At 33.4% G+C, this 17,574-nt stretch overlaps 1 protein-coding gene across 1 annotated transcript; it reads left to right on the forward strand.

Annotated features, from left to right (window-relative positions):
* The first annotated feature begins 14,668 nt into the window (after window positions 1-14,668).
* Window positions 14,669-15,329, forward strand: LOC133800527 (precursor of CEP14-like). Its single transcript, XM_062238521.1, has one exon. The coding sequence runs from the start codon at window positions 14,766-14,768 to the stop codon at window positions 15,069-15,071; it is 306 nt and encodes a 101-aa protein (XP_062094505.1). The 5' UTR covers window positions 14,669-14,765; the 3' UTR covers window positions 15,072-15,329.
* The last annotated feature ends 2,245 nt before the right edge of the window (window positions 15,330-17,574 follow it).

Here is a 17,574-nt window from a genome sequence, read left to right on the forward strand (position 1 = left end):
CATTATCTACTCTTAAGATTGTATTGCCGGAATAATTTCTTGTTAGTGTCATTATAGCCAAGTTAGATCATCTCCAATGGAAGATGTAAATAGTGTGCTATATTTGGTACAAAAAATCAATATATTATATATTTAGCACAATTTTAGCATTATGCTTCAATGTACAATTGTAAAAACTGTTGTAAAATTTAATATTTCATTAATGTTAATTTGATATTTATTGAAAATATAAAAAAAAAATTATTTTTCTTTATATTTTATTGTTGATAGTATAAGATAATAATAAAATAATAAGGCAAAAAGTATAGTATTTAATGCAATTAGATAAAAGCAATACTAAAATAATAAAAATGAGATAAAAGTAAATAAAAAAAGTGTATCATTTATGGTTATACAAAATATGCACCATGCTATATTGTGTGCCAAATTTGGCTCAACTTTTAGCATGTGCTAAATTTGACACAACCTTTAGCACACCATTGGAGAAAGTTTTTGTAAAGTGAGCTATATTTTAGAAATGTATCACCAATTTGGCACTCCATTGAAGATGCTTTACCTCCTTTTTGGAGAGGCTATAGAAAGAAAATTCTCCATAGAAATGAAGAGATTTCTTTGGAGGAAATTCTCAAACACTTGCGAATTTAGGAGGAATCTCGCTTTAGAGATATGAATGAAGAAAGGTCCAATTGAGAGAATTCTAAGGCCAATGTGGTGGCTAACCCTCCTATCGAGGGCAAAGAAAATTGTAAGAACAAGGGCAAGGGTAAAAAACCCTTAGGGCCCAAGAAGAATGAGGGACATTTCAAAAGTTCCAAGGGACCTTGATTTGTGTGTGTCAAGAAGAATGAGGGACATTTCAAAGGTTCAAGAGGAGCCAAAACAATGAGGTAAGAGTCAATTCAACCCAATAGGAGCTAGTGGCAACACTATGCGAAGTTAATGGCATTCATGGAAAGGTGAGTGGGTGGTGGTATGATACTTGTGCCACCATTCATGTTGCCTATGTTAGAACTCTCTTCAAGACCTTTGAATCATCAAAGGAAGGTAATGAGATCTAAATGCGCAATGAGAAAAGGTCCAAGGTTGAAGGAAAGGAAAATATTGATTTGTTCTTCACATCCAGCAAGAAGGTTCTACTCACCAATGTCTTTTATGTACCGGAAATGAGTAGAAACCTTGTGAGTGGCAATTTACTTGGCAAACCAGGAATCAAGGTTGTGATAGATTCCAGCAAGCTCATTTTATCAAAAGACAATGTTTTTGTCGGGAAGGGATATGCTTGCGATGACATGTTCAAACTTTGTACATCTATTGACCATGTGAACAATAAAGTTTCTTCTTCTTGTTGTTATATGCTTGACTCAAACTCTATTACTTTGTGGCATATTAGACTTCCACATATAGGATTTAGCACAATTAAAAGGGTTGTCAAATGTGGATTAATTGATTGTGATAATGTTGAGCATGACAAATGTAAATTATGTGTTAAATCTAAAATGGTAAAGAAACATTTTTATAGTGCTGAAAGGAACTCTAAGTTGTTAGATTTGATACATGGTGATTTATGTAAACATAATGGAATGTTAACTAGAGGAAGAAATAGATATTTATTACTTTCATTGATAATTTCTCTAGGTTCACATGTATATATTTGCTTTAAAATAAAGATGAAGCATTTGATGTATTTAAGGTTTATAAAGTGGAAGTTGAAAATCAAATTGAAAGGAAAATTAATGTGCTTAGAAGTGATAGGGGTGGTGAATATTTTTCAAATGAATTTAACTTGTTTTGTGAAGAACATGAAATAATTCATGAATGTACAACCCCTTATACTCCACATCAAAATGGTATAGCGGAAAGAAAAAATAGAACATTTATTGAGATGATTAATGCCATGTTATTACACTATAAATTAAATTTTAGTTTGTGGGGTGAATCCTTACTATCCGCTTGTCATATTTTGAATTGTATTCCCATGAAGAAAAAAAATATATCTCCATATGAGTTATGGACAGAAAAGAAACCAAACATTGGTTATCTTAAAGTGTGGGGATGTCTTACTTATTGCAAGAACACCGATCCCAAAATGACCAATTTGGGTCCAAGGGCTATAAGTTGTGCATTTGTGGGTTATGCCCAAAATAGCAAAGCTTATAGATTATTAGACTTGGAGTCTAATGTAATAATTGAATCTAGAGAGTGTGAGTTCTTTGAGAACATGTCATGTGGTGAAAACAAACTAGAATCAACTCAAACTGGAGAGCCTGAAGAGGAGACTCCTAGAATAGTTGGTGAGCAACCTCAATTTCCTAGAAGGAGCCAAAGGCTCAAAGATTTGGGATCATGTGAGAATTGTTCTCCAATAGAGACACTATACCTTGTTGAAGGTGATAATGAAGAAGTTACTTTGAAACATCTAATAGTACTTTGAATAGAGGATGATCCCAAAACATTCAAAGAAGCAATGTCCTCAAGAGACTCCGCTTTTTAGAAGTAGGCAATTAATGATGACATTGATTCAATTATGTCAAACCACACTCGGGAATTGGTTGACCTTCCAAAATGGTCCAAACCAATTAGATTCAAATGGGTATTTAGAAAGAAATACCATACCGATGACACCATACAAACCTTTAAGGCTAGGCTAGAACCCAAATGATTCAAACAAAGAGAGAGAATGGATTACTTTGACACATGCACCGGTAGCAAGAACTACTTCTACAAGGTTTTTGTTTGCCTTATCATCTATGTATAACATTTATGTTCACCAAATAGATGTCAAAATAGCATTCCTAAGTGGAGATCTCAAGGAGGAGGCCTATATGGAACAACTGAAATGTTCGTTCTTCAAGAAAATGAACATAAAGTGCGCAGACTTGTCAAATCGTTATATGGTTTGAAACAAGCTTCAACACATTGGCATTAGAAGTTTGATAAAGTCATATTATCTAATGGATTTAGACACAAAATTGCGGTTAAGTGCTTATACTATAAGACTTGTGGTGACATAGTCATACTTGTATGTCTATATGTAGATGATATGTTGATTTTGAGTAATGACATGAAATGAATAATAGAAACGAAGATGTTTCTATCTTCTAATTTTAAAATGAAAGACCTTGGAAATGTGGATACCATTCTAGGTATCAAAGTTAGAAGGAATAGTGGGGGTTTTGTGTTGAGTCATACCCACTATGTTGAGAAAGTGCTCGACAAATTCAGTCATCTTAAAATCAAAGAGGCACATACATCATTTGATTCAAACATGAAGTTTGAAAAGAATGAAGGAAGAGTGGTGGCTCAATTGGAATATGAAAGTGCGATAGGAAGCCTAATGTACGTCGCTCATTGCACAAGAGTGGATATTTCATATGCGGTTAGTAAACTTAGTAGGTTTACTAGCAATCAAAGTATCAAACATTGGAAAGATATTGAGAGAATTCTTGGTTATCTTAAGCATAACAAAGAGTATAGTCTTGTAACGCCATGGATAGCCAAGACCGTTACACTGTGTGTTTATAAATTGCTAGACTTGCTAATCAAGTCATTTAATTAAAAGCGTGCTACTGAAACTATAGAGGAACTAGGGTTAAAATATTTTGGTCTCAAAAGTCGCATTTTCATAAGGAAATGTTTCCTGTATACATGGGATCCCAGAAATATCAAGTTCAAAGACCGTTTACAAAAGTCATAAGGTCTAGATACATTAACAAGCCATATTAAGGCAAAACAGACAGTTAGGCAATCCCTAACCTGATCCACTCCTCGACCATGGCGATCGAACAGCTGGCTATGTACATTCAACCCCGCAGCTCTCCATCTCAGGGTTGGTCTAGCTTGCCTTTGCCTTTACCTGCACCACGTAGCATCCGTGAGCCAGGGCCCAGCAAGAAAACACAACAACAGAGCATAAGCAATCAACAGACAAATCAATATCTCATATCGCATCACAAGTTCTCAACCACATAATCATTCAGTATAATCAAGTATTCAACACACTAAACATGTCATCTCATATCATATATCAGTTCACAAGTGATAACTAGGGCTAGCGCCCTCAGGCTGCTCCCTCTGTTATCCCACTGACTCCAGCCCACTTAAACCGAGCTCAGTGAATATTAAGCTGCCCTCGGCTACCAGTGGCCAAGCCGCGCCCTGTGCGCAAATATTGTGTACGGCACCCTTAGGCCGCTATCACATGTCCCATGGTGTAATACCATCATTGACACAATACAAACATTGGGGCAGTTAGCCCCATCACAAACATATAACCGGGTGCAATTTTCTTACCTTTCAATTTGCTAGCTTTGATCACTCGACTCCTTGAGCACGATCCCTCTCGAGCCCTAGCGCTCACCTAAACACAACCATAGGCCAAAGTCATCATCAAACCTCAAGTCCAAAACCTAGCCTCGGGGCCAAACCCGAGCCCCCGGGAAGTCCTAGTTCCACCAAACAAGGTGGTGGAATCAAACCCCAAACCCTTGGTCAAAAACCCTTGCAAAAAACCCTAAAATCCCCTTCAGAAGACAGGGTAGCGCTACAGCGCTCTTAGGAGGGTGATACAGTGCTACAAATAGAAGCAAAATCCCCTCAGCATGCATGGCCTAGCGCTACAACGCCCAAAGGCTAGCGCTGTAGCGCTAGTCACAGACAGGCCAACTCCAAATTTCCCTTCCTGGGATTTCCTCGAACCAAACTCAACCAACACTTCTCCAAACCTTTGCCAAACCCAAAAACAACCTTATGAACATACTCCACTCATCCCAAGCACCCCAAAAACTCAAAACCCAATCACATGCATCTCTAATCCCAAAATTCACCATAGCTGACCCTAAGCTCAGAAACTCAGCAAAACCAGTCAAAACATCAGAGTTAGAAGCTTAGAATTCATACCTTTAATGGAGTTTCGATTTCAAGACAACCTCTACACCTCTTTGGCTTGCTCTCCCTCAACTCTTTGGCTTGAATTCCCTAAAGTTCCCATCAAACTCAGCTTATGCACCATAGTTCAAAAACCAAAACCAGAAACTGAAGAAACTATAGAACCTTACCTCAAGTGTTAGGGTGTTCCTGTTAAACATCTGCCAATTCTCCAAGCCTAGTCTAGGATTCTTGATGCTTAGCCTAACTCAGCTCTCCTTTCTGAGCTTTCCTCCAAAGTTTATCAAGAAATTGATGAAGAAATCATAAACCGGCCTTAGGAACTCTCTGTTTTCTCCCTTTCCTTTTTCTTTCTTTTCCTTCTTTTCTTTTCAGACTTCTATTACTTTCTACAATCTCCACTAACATAAAGCCTTAGTAATACTTAACTCCTGAAAGACAAATGACTATTATGCCCTCCCTATTAAGTCTAAACCCTTTAATCCACTTAGGGGCATTTTAGTCATTTTACCCAATTCCCGCTAACTCCTCGAGTGTCTTTAATATTTCCCGCTTAATTCCCAATACCTAACTAATCTCCAACTACATTCCTCGATGTTAAAATAGACTCCAATATACTCACTAAATTCCCATTTATACTCCTAGGCTCACTCCGAGCCGAGTATAAATCCCCGCCATGACTTTTTCGCTACTTTGCTCACTAGGATCGTCTCGAGTCACAGATCACAGATATATCCACATAATAATGTGGTCTCGACAATTATCACATATATCAATACAGTTATGCCCATAATGGCCAAAATTACAATTATGCCCTTCTAACCTAATCAGGGCCTACATGCATACTAATACACATAGTCATGCATCTCAAATATTCAAATAGTAACATAACATGCTTTAAATCATAATCATGCATCTTAATCATTAAAGTCACACATAATTCCCACTATGCCCTCCAGGCACACTAATCAAGGCCCTTAAGCCTTATTAGCGAATTTGGATCATTACAAGTCTTCACTATACAAATTTTCCAAAGATACTTGAAGGATATTCTGATGCTAATTGGATATCGGGAGTTGGAGATAATCTCTCCACCGCTGGTTGGGTGTTTACTCTTGGAGGAGGTGCAATCTGATGGGGCTCCAAGAGCAAAACTTGTATATCACACTCAACCATGGAAGTGGAGTTTATAACTTTAGCGACAACCAAAAAGCAGGCCAAGTGGCTTAGGAATCTTATAATGGATATTCCTTTAACCACGGATATGGTATCAACAATTTCAATACATTGTGATAGCCAATCCGCACTTGCAAGAGCTTATAATAGTGTGTATAATAGAAAGTTTAGACACATTAGTCTAAGACATGAATATGTGAGACAATTGATTCAAGGTGGAATGATATCGATCTCATATGTTAAGACAAGTGAGAACTTAGCAGATCTATTTACAAAACCTCTTCTGAGAAGGTTAGTAAGTTCTACTTCAAAGGGGATGGGATTGAAACTCCTATAACAATAGATTCACCAATGATGGAAACCCTACTCTCAACTTGTACAAATGAAGGGAAAGAGTTCAATGGGTAAGGACAAGTCATTGATAAGTGAATAGTTTTAACACTAAAAATTATAATGAGTCCCATATGAGATGGTTAGTGTTGGTTGCTACCGAGTTAGGGTTAAGCCTAGAGCTTTTAATGAAGTTCGGTTGAGTGTAACAAGCATCTATAAAGGTAGCAAAGATGTTGTAAGAACTTAAACTATGTGGACTAGAGGTGGTGCCGCCTCTCATGGGAGTTGGAGTTTCTCCCAGGAAAGTTCATGAAGAGATCAACACATGGCCATGATAGTGTTAGGAACGAGCTTCCTAATACACAGCGAAATGGTGGTGGGTTGGCCCAATGTACAACAAAAAAATTTGTATCATATTTAAACTACCTTTAAATATGTGGATCCATTAATATACATACATTAATCATAAGCAAGATATGAATAGAAATCATACCTCTTGAAGCCTATCAAGTGTCCTTGCTATCTTTTCGTAATAAAAACGATCTTCCTATCCAAGCTGCTCCCAGGTACTCACACCAAGATCTTCCACAACGTTCTCTACACCTCAAGAAGTGTGTGGGCATTTAGAAACTAAAAGGATAGTTAATTTGTGATTCTACTTGATGTACTCAACACATAAGATCAAGAGAATAGGCCTGAGAATTGGTTCTTTATCTTTTCAGGGACAGATTGAAAAGTATCCTTCTATTTTTTAGAGAGCGTATAGGCCTATCAAGTCTTACTTAAAATAGAAAATATTTAATTTATAAAATAAATCTGTAACTTACTTAAAATTTATCCTTTAATTAATTAATTATCTTATTAATGAAATATCAAAAAACTAATTTTTGAATTATCCATTAATTAATTAATAAAATAAAATTGAAATATTTGTCCCTGAAATTATGCAGTACACGCCATGGACTGTGTGTGGCCGTGTACCACCCTAATTATTAGGGATATTTGATTTTTCTATTATTACTTAATTATTTATTCAAACTACTATGTCAAATAAAAATCTAACAACCCGATAATTAATTCAAATTTAAATTAAATATCTTTTTAACTAATTATCAAATATAATTAATTATTTGAATAAATATTAATTTTTTAAATTCAAATCCAATTTGAACTTAACAGGTTATTATCTCCCACTCAAATAAAGATATTTAATTAATTCTACTAATTAATTAAATCCAATATAATTTCAAAAATAGATATTTAATTTATTATAATTTCAAAAATTATATTATAATTAAATATTAATTAATTTTTTTAATTACAACTTATTTTTAATTAATTAATTAATCACTATTATCATATAATTGCATATTTGGCCCGAAGAACAAATTTCTTCTTAAATATGTCTTTCAACTATTTTTCCCCTTATATCAACTTTTACCTTGAATAGCGTTGATAGAGACGCTATGGGGACCTATAATTCCAAGCTCCAATATATTTGAGATTATTAATTAAACTCTTTAATCAAATAATCTTAATTTATTAATCTCATGATTACTCCACTATAAATATGAGACTGCACTCTTGTAATTATAGACATTTCATTTACTGAGTACTTTATAATAATAAAGTGTCAATTGATATAATCATTGCATACAAATTAACCCTCTAATAATGGTTCATAATTAATCAGGAATAAAATTATCATTTTACCTTTTTAATTATCTCCTGTTTCCTTAAGTACCATTGACTTTACTAGTGTAGGTCAATTCATAACTAAATTATGAATTTGAGCTCAATAACCTTTCAGTCCCAAAAGTCAACTCTTAAGAGAACCATTATTCAATCTCTTGCGAGAAGGCATAGATTTCATATATGTATATTATGTCCCTAGCCATTTACATTAATGAGTTCCAAAAACAAAAGTTTCTAGCCTGATCATTTTGATAGACCCTAACGAGTGAATCAAAGAACTCATATAACATAAACAGTAGTTCATAGTAACTTCAGAATTAAGATCTATTTGTATATGATCATCACATGATATATTTAATTAATACTTCGAAAAAGTATTTAACTAAGTATTAATAAACATATCTGGTCCAGTTCTATATATTTTCTAATATATAAAGTACCTCCACTAAAGTGTCCTACTACACTAGTGATCCGGATCTAGATCACATGTATTCATAATACTAGTGGATTGTACTTGCAGTAATTAATCTAAAGATTCCATAACTTTATTTTACTGTGAACTATTCAAGTTCATTTATCTCAAACACAATCCTCCCGTACCAATACGTGTTTGAGATCACATATATGAACTTAGGAATTTTTCTGATATTTACATAATATTATCACAGATATAGTCCATAAAATATATGCATAACAAATTCAATCCATTTATTTATTTCATAAAACAATGTCTACTACATATTCTTTCAGGGCAGAATTCCCAATAGATAGGGCTAAGCGGGAAAGTGGGAAAAATAAAGGATGTGGTGAAGGTGTGTGAGGTATCACCGGTTTATCATATGAAATACTTGGTTCAAGCTTTAAGAAACTAATGATTTCAATAGGACTTTGTGATATTTTCACTAAGGTAAAGTTCAAACCGAAAGGCACTTTAATTTATGCACCAAAACTATTTTAAGCTAGGGAATGAGGCTTGTATTTAACCAAGTGGGGACTGTTAGGATTGGTTAAATACAAATGATAAGTGTTAAAATACAAGAAAGGTATAAACACCTAGTAAAATTCACATAGTGAAGATGTGAAATTTGAACTTTAATTGTAGGCACTTATAAAAATAATTTTTGGGTCCAAAGTGATGCATGAGAGTATCTAAGGGTTCCCAAAACGTTTGGTAGCATTTAGAGCATTTTTAGGACATTTGGAAGTGTCCAAAATCAGAGAGGGTGGTGATATGTCGCCATCCAAGTGGTGAGGCATCGCCTTATGCCTAGGGTTTCATGAAACCCTAACAGGCGATGCATCGCTTGCTTACAAGTGACGCATCGCCTACTACAGTACGTGAAATTACGTAAAATGATCATAATGATGTGTTTTACAAGTCTAATCCTACTGGTCAGACCTAATGACGATGCATACTCTATATAAGGGTAAAAATAGTGTTTTGGAAGACTACATTACTCTCTCCAATCTTTCTTTACCCTCTCTCTCTCTCTCTAGCTCCAAGTATTTCTAGTTTTTCTTCAAGAACTCTCAAAGAAAGTGCTTCACTTTGAGAGTTGAAAGATTGGTCAATCTCAATCCTCATTTCCTCAAGAGAAGGCCTCAAGCATTCATGATGGCTAGGAAATAAAGTATTAGGGTATCGTTTTGCAACGTTTATAAGTCTTGGTTTTTTGTTTTTGGTTTGCTCAAAGTAGTGGTTTTGCCAAGGGTATGTGAAGCTTCATCAAAGTTGAAGAACACCATTGATCTACTTGGGTTTGCAAGTTCCTTCTCGATCTTTTTTAAGTCTCTGTCAGTCCATTTTTTTGTAGATTATAGTTTTTGAGGTGGTGTTATCTCACTCTCCCCCAACAATGAAGACATAGGCTCTTGATCTTTGGGAGAATTTATGTCTATATTTGTCTAAAGTAGATGCATAAGCTAAGCACTGAAAACTTCTTAAGTGGGTATAATTTGGTTCCTTTTGAAAAGAACTTCAAATGATAATTTTTCTTTGAGAAGTATGGATGGTGTCCGATTAATGAGGTACGTGGCTGATTTGATTAAATAATCCCAATAAACAAGAGGCAAATGAGATTGAAAGAGGAATGCTCTTGCCACATTTAAAAGGTGTTGATGTTTCCTTTCAACATCTGAGTTTTGTTGGGGGTCTATCAACACAAGAGTGGTGTTGAATGACACCATTTGTGGCATAAAATGCAACAATATTTAGTTCAAGTGCATTATCACTTGGAACAACCTTAATGGTTGTAGGAAATTGAGTTTGAATAAGGTGAAAAAATTGTGGATAATATCTTTCACATATAAATCTTTAGCATATAAGTCCATGTATATCTTGATTTGTCATCTACAATTGTTAAAAAAAATACTTGTATCCTTCTATACTTGGTATATGAAAAGGACCCTAAATATCTAAGTGAATGAGATAAAACACAACAGTAGAAAAATGGTTGTAAGATTAAAATGGAAGTCATTTTTGCTTGGCAAGAGAACATATAGAGCATATTGAAGAATTATGTTGCTGAAATGAACAAGACAACTTTTTATTGAGCTTATTCGTGATAAGCAAAGAAGGATGACCAAGGCGTATATGCCATTGGTTTACATTGTTATTATTAGAACTTGAGTCTAAATTTGGTGTACATGGAGGTACAATAGTATTTCATGAAATTGAAAAAAAAAATCTTGTTGTAGAATGTAGAGCTTTTCTCTATTTTCAGCAATCCCAATCGTCAAAGTCCAAGATTGTGCCTGAATTATGCATGATGTAGGAGTGAAAACCATGTGATTAGTAGAGGCTTTGAGAAAAGCATGGACAGAAAGAAAAAAAATGAAAGCTGAATTAGGCCACATAAAGAACATTTGTGATAGTGATAATGGAATTTATTTTAATAATTCCAACTCTTTGTATTTCAATGAATGAACAAGTAGGCAAAATAACATGTTTTGTAAAAGGTTTTTCATAAAAGTTAGAAAAACAAGTTATATCATGACATATGTGGTGAGTAGCATCACTATCTACTATCCAAGATTTAGTATAAATGGAAGAGTTGTTACCAAAAAAGTTAAAGGCAACAGGGGTTTGATTTTGGGGCTGTTCAGTACGAGTATCACCTAGTAGGAGTTGCTGGCTCAACAATGAAATGAGTTGTTGGCATTGAGAGCTCAATTCTTGAGTTGTTGTTTGGACGGCAACGGAAGTGGCTGCAACAACAGTGGCATTATGATTTGGATGAGTATGACGTGAAGAAGCTTCCGCAATGGAGACATGATTAGCCTTTTGCTGAGAACTAGTCTCTTGCTTCTTTTTGTCGCCATAACCGGGAGGGAAACTGTGTAAGAAGAAGCACTTTTCAATTAGATGCTCCAGACAATTGTAATGGGTGCAGAAAGGTCTTGCTTTCTTGTTGTGATGAGTGGTGGAATTTGTGGAGCTCACGACGAAAGAAATAGATGAAGTAGAGCTACCAAGAGTCCTTTCACGTTCTTCTTGAATAACCATGGGGAAGACTTTGAAAATGGAAGGCATGAGATCAATAAAGAGAATTTGAGTTCGTACAACTTGGTAGGAATCATTGAGGCTGGTCAGAAATTGCAAGACTGGATCTTGGTTGTAGTCGTCCAAGAGTTTCTTCATGGAACCACAAGTGCAATGGGCAGATGGTTGGAATTCCTTGAGCTCATCCCACATGGATTTCAACTTGGTGAAATAAGTGGTGACAAATTGATCCCCTTGATAAAGACTTTGAAGATGAGGCTTTAATTGAAAAATTCTTAGACTATTGCTTTGATTGAATCTTTCAGCAAGATCATTCAACATATATGTTGCTTTATCAAGAAACATAATAGATTGGGCAATATCAGTAGAAACTGTTAGAATTATTGTTATGGACTAATATAATCATAGACATTATTCCATAATCACAACCATTAACTAAAGTGCTTACTAATTACCAATAACCATAATGGGATGGTTTACACTTACTAATTGCATTAGAGGCACATGGTGGCACCCTAATGACTATGTGTTGGCCCATTAAACTATAGTTCACCACTTCATAATATAATGAGCCCCAATTAGCCCACTAATACCTCTTAAGGTATAAGAGCATAATATATATATGTTGTATGGGTGGAAGTTGAGGGTAGTGTGGTATTGTGATAAGGGTTTGCTATCCATTAGGTTCCTCTTGCATTTTGCACTTGATTTTGTAGGTGAATTGGAAGATTTCTAAGGGAGGAAATGGCTCTAGAAGGGATTGGCAATATGGGAGGTATGTTCTCAAATTCCTAATCAATGCTCTAAATAAAATGTGATCTTAGTATGGGGAATGAGTATTGAATGTTGTTATTGAATCTTATTTATGGATTTAATGCTCATAATGTTGTTTACAATCTATCAGAAACATCATGTAAAAGCCAAGAAATTACCATATTGTTGCATCTTGTCCAAGAAAAGAACAAGGGATAAGGGGGAGAGGGTCGGGACAGAGTGCCATCAATGAATGAAGCTTTGTTCTTGGCAGCAAAGGTCATGGAAATAGCTCTTTTCCAAGACTTATAGTTGGACCCAATTAGAAGAGAAGAGACAAGAATCAGTCCGGAATGGTCTGCAGTACTGAGAAAATAAGGGTTGCAAACATCCTCATGAGCTGGTTTGGAGTTGGAATCCATGGATGATTGTTGAACGGGAAGAGGATTATCACCAATGTTGGAAGCTTCTCGGATTCTAGGGCTTTGATCTCCGGAGGGAGCCATTGAAGACGGACGACGTGAAGAGGAAGGGGCAATGACGCCATTGATGCCAACTTCGAGATTTACTGGGATTTGAGCATCGGAAGTCGCCTGAGAAGAATGGCGGGTTCAAGCCATTGGAGTTGGTCTGGTGGTCTCATATACTATAATAGTTGGTAAACACAGAGGAAAACACACAGAAAAATTTACTATATTCAGAGTGAGCCAAAATGTGTATCTTTATACAACTTAAATAGGCATTTCAGTTACAAGAAAGTGTAACACACCAAGTTTCACTAAGTAACAACCTAGCTAAACAAGTAAAAATCTAGCTAAACTTATTAGAGCAAATAACGGAAAGTAGTTTGGGATAAATAACTAACTTAATTTATAATACCGTTTTCTTGAAAATATATAGCAAAAAATAAAAATTATGGAAAACAAGCTAGTGTAGAACTTTTTTATAGCGGAGGCATATATCTTAGTTTGACCTAATATTAATCCTATAATAATTAAACAAGTGGTTCTATACTTAAACTATTTGGCTTGCATTTTCCGTGTACAACAATTGAATTTATTAGCTACCATTAAAATATTTCTAATTTTTCAATTAACTTTACACCTAGAAAAAAAAACAAGAACTAGCCATAATAACCAAAATTAGTGAGACCGACCTTACGAATTCCTACACAAAAGATCACTTTTCAAATTACTGTAGTAGTTTAGCACAATTGCATTGTCGCAGTGACTAGCCATATCTCTTATATATAATAAATGTGTTGAAAATTAAAATTTTTGGTTTTAAATGTTTTTTATTTTTTTAATATTAACTTTAACGAATATTTTTATATTTAATATAATATTATTATATTTAACTCTAGTTTGTAAACACTTAAACTTAAATAAAATAAAATAAATAATTAAAAATTTAAAATATAATATTTTTGAAATATTTTACAATAATAATTATTTAAAAATAATAAAATCATATTTTTTATAACTTAAATAAATTTTAATTAAACTTCAACTCACTTATTCGAATAATATCATATTAAACATATAATATAATTTACTGTGAATTAGCAATAATTTTTTTTTTAAACTAGCAAGAAAATTAAATTTACAATCTACGTATAATATTTAATATTACATTAAATATATAATATATAATATCTTTTTGTCACTCTCAAATTAAAAAGTTAGAACAAACATATATTTAAATAAAAATAAGTAAATTATTTAATTAAAATTTATATAACATTAATATTATTTGTATCTAGCATATATATATATATATATATATGTGTGAATGATTTTTTCAATAGTGCAAACATAAGCAAGCCGAGCCCAAACTTGATAGTAACAACTACAGCTTACACTAACTAATGAGAGTTGAATTTAAGTTAAGGGAGATTGACGGTGTATGAATATTCGCATTTGATACATATGAAATTTGAGACAAAAGAAAATAATGTAGGACTAGCTAGCTAGTTTTAATTTGGCGCCGGCTAATCCCTTTGTTAGTCTTATACTTACCAAACTCGGCCACCACGTGGGCCTTCTCAACATGAAAAAGGAAACTACTTCATTAAACAACGCTTGACCTTGACTTAATAACGCCACACACACTGTCTATCTCAACTATACACATTTGATATATCCCCACCCCACCTCATGAATTTTTAACACTACCTTCCTATTTTGAGCTTGACTTGGCCACTCCTTCTATTCAAACTTTTGTACTTCTTCTCTCTCTCCACCAGCCGATACGCGGTGCAAATCAAATTTTCTCTCTCCTAATCAAGTCCTATATAAATATATAAACAAAGCCAAGCCAACCCCATTTAATTCTTCCATATAACCCATTATTCATCAAAACCCATAACCCCTCTCCCCTTCTCTCTCTCTCTCTCTCTCTCTCTGAACCAATATACATATATATGGCTCGTCTAAGCACCATGGCATTGATTTCCGTAGTGATTTTTTTCTCTCTTGTGTGGAGCTCAGAAGCTGGCAGTAGAAAGCTTTTGGTGACGAGGGAGTTGATGAAGAAGGAAAGAGTACTCCTTTCTTCGAATAAGGCGTCTCTGTTTCTAAGTGCCCTTCCTAAGGGCACAGTGCCCTCTTCAGCTCCAAGCAAGAAGGGTCACGCCGAGGTCGTTAACGAGAAGCTCATCGGTCGCCACCTTATAGCACAAATGGATCGTAGTCTCCAGTCGGTCCCTAGCCCTGGTGTTGGTCACTGATGATTTATATATTTATTAATTTGCGGGAAAATAAAAAAAAAATATCTTTTCTTGGCTCATATATCTTCGTTTTCTTTTATCGCTTTACAATATTTTTGAGTTTCTTATCTCTCTTACTAGATACAAATTAGAAATCTTAATTATGTGTATATATACATAGAAAGTACATGTTTGAATTAGTCCATTTCTAGAATAATTTTATACATTCATCTTGTAATGCCCATCACTTTATACAATTATTGAGAATTTTTGTTAGAATCGTAGTACATTTTTGCTGGTATTTTATTCACTCAAAGAAATAGTGCCCCCCAAAAAAATCCACTGAATTGTATTTCTCTGAATTAAATTGTGTTTGCTCTTGATTTATGGTCCGTTACTTTAGGACTGCATGTCACGTAATGGCCTGGCCTCACACATTTGGATCTTTCCAATAAATGTGAAATTATTATTTGATAAAAAGAAAAAAATAAAAAACAAAGAACGCTTTTTTGAGACATGTTCACTTCTTAGACCAAGCAGGCCAAATCACCCGTATGAGTTTGCCACAAAAATGTCATCTGTGGCAATGCAATGAAATGAATTTAGATATAGTGATCCCAAAAAACGAGATGAACTTTTAAATTTACATTAAATATATTACAGAGATATATGCAGTTAAATATTCCAACATAATTTAAAATATAAACGTTTTATATCATAATTAAATGTAGAGAACCATTTGTTTTACAAAACCTACAAAATTAATTTAACCATATATTTAATTTTGGTCAATTGTTTTTTTAATATAAGACCTATCAACTTTTATTTTAATATAATTAGTATAATTTTAAATAATTCATTATGTTTTAAATTTTTTAAAACTAAAATTAAAAAAAAATTATACATATTTTTTTTATTTTGAAAAAACCAAACACAATAAATCAATTATAAATATATGTTTAACCAAAATCAGACATTTAGAGTTATTTTTTGTACAAAAGATATATATCATTAAAAAAATTAAGCTATATAATAATTGATTTGTACAATGTAAAATTTAACATACGTGTGGATCATACAGTAAATCCAATTATGGTATATAATATGTTATTTCTATGTTAAGTAATATAATATCTCTCACATACGTGTGGATCATACAGTAAATTCAATGATGGTGCCTCATTAGTTTGTGTTTTATGCCGATTGATAAAGTGTTATTCCCAAATTTAGTTTACGTACATAAATGGTATAAGGACTGTAAAGAATGGTTTATGCAAATTAATGTACATTTAAGCTATTTACTAGCTATATTTCTTGTACATATGTTTTTTTCTAAAACAATATTCTTGTACGTATGTTAAGGAACTTTTAAATCAAGTATTTATGTTATAGAGCTTTACATATATATAGCTTCAACAAAATGCCCTTTTACGTTATTGTCCACACATATAATAATAAAGAGGAATAAATATGGTATATATAGAAGAAGAAGAAGAAAAAAAAAGACATATGTCATAGATATGTACAATAATGCTAGAGCCTATATATACTCTAGTGTCTAGAGTAGTAATATCATTTCGTTTTTCTTATCTCTTTCAAACTCTCGAAAGAAAGTCGCAGCTTTTTTATCATGTTTAGTTCGGAGATAAAGTTAGGTTCTTCTAGCTCTCTCTCAAGAATACAGCTCATATACTTTTTACGTCTACATGGTATTGACTTGTTATTTGAAATGTTTACTTTTTCAAAATGGTATTGACTTGTTATTTGAAATGTTTACTCTTTCAAAATGCATAGTCAGAAAACTTCTATTCAAAACTTGACATTTTATATCTGTGGCCAATTATAAATTTAACAAGTATAAATGCATATATTATTTACTTATAAAAGGCATATCTTCTATTCTATTCTAATTTCATTTCATTTTTTATTTAAAACAAAAAGACCATAGGTTGATTTTTAATTAGGACGATATTGAATATCTAAGTAACGACTTACGAGTAAGATAATTCAATGGTCCACATGATAATTACAAATTCTAAATTCATAATTATGTATATTATACATTAAAACTATAAATATAATGTTTTTTTTTCAAGATAATAACTTTTTGTAGTATTAACATATGTGCATATTTAAGAAACTGTATATTGTTTAGAAAATAAAGAAATACTAACACGGACCTTATGATATCTAAATCAAATAAATATATATAATGCCCCAAAGTTCAAAGTTTGTTGGTTATATTAGTATTTATTTATTGTATGATTTTGCCACGTACCAATTTGAAGCCATCAATGATGTTATTTAATAACATGATTCGTTAAGTCCCCCTTATGAAATCATATATGTACAAATATAATCAGTTGACTTTGAGCTTCATCGATCGTTAACAGATTAAATCTATAATTAATACATTTTGCACCAATAACAAATCGTATTATACGAGTTTTAATTTCGTCCGTTGCGCTTTTGCATGTTGGCCACGGCAAATGGATCAGATTAATTAAAAGACGTCACTATAGTC

Source organism: Humulus lupulus, chromosome 9 (assembly GCF_963169125.1).
Source record: "Humulus lupulus chromosome 9, drHumLupu1.1, whole genome shotgun sequence".
Lineage (NCBI taxonomy): Eukaryota > Viridiplantae > Streptophyta > Magnoliopsida > Rosales > Cannabaceae > Humulus > Humulus lupulus.

Bases quoted from the DNA above. Each gene is read 5' to 3' on its own strand.
- LOC133800527 (XM_062238521.1), top strand. From the start codon at position 14,766: ATGGCTCGTCTAAGCACCATGGCATTGATTTCCGTAGTGATTTTTTTC.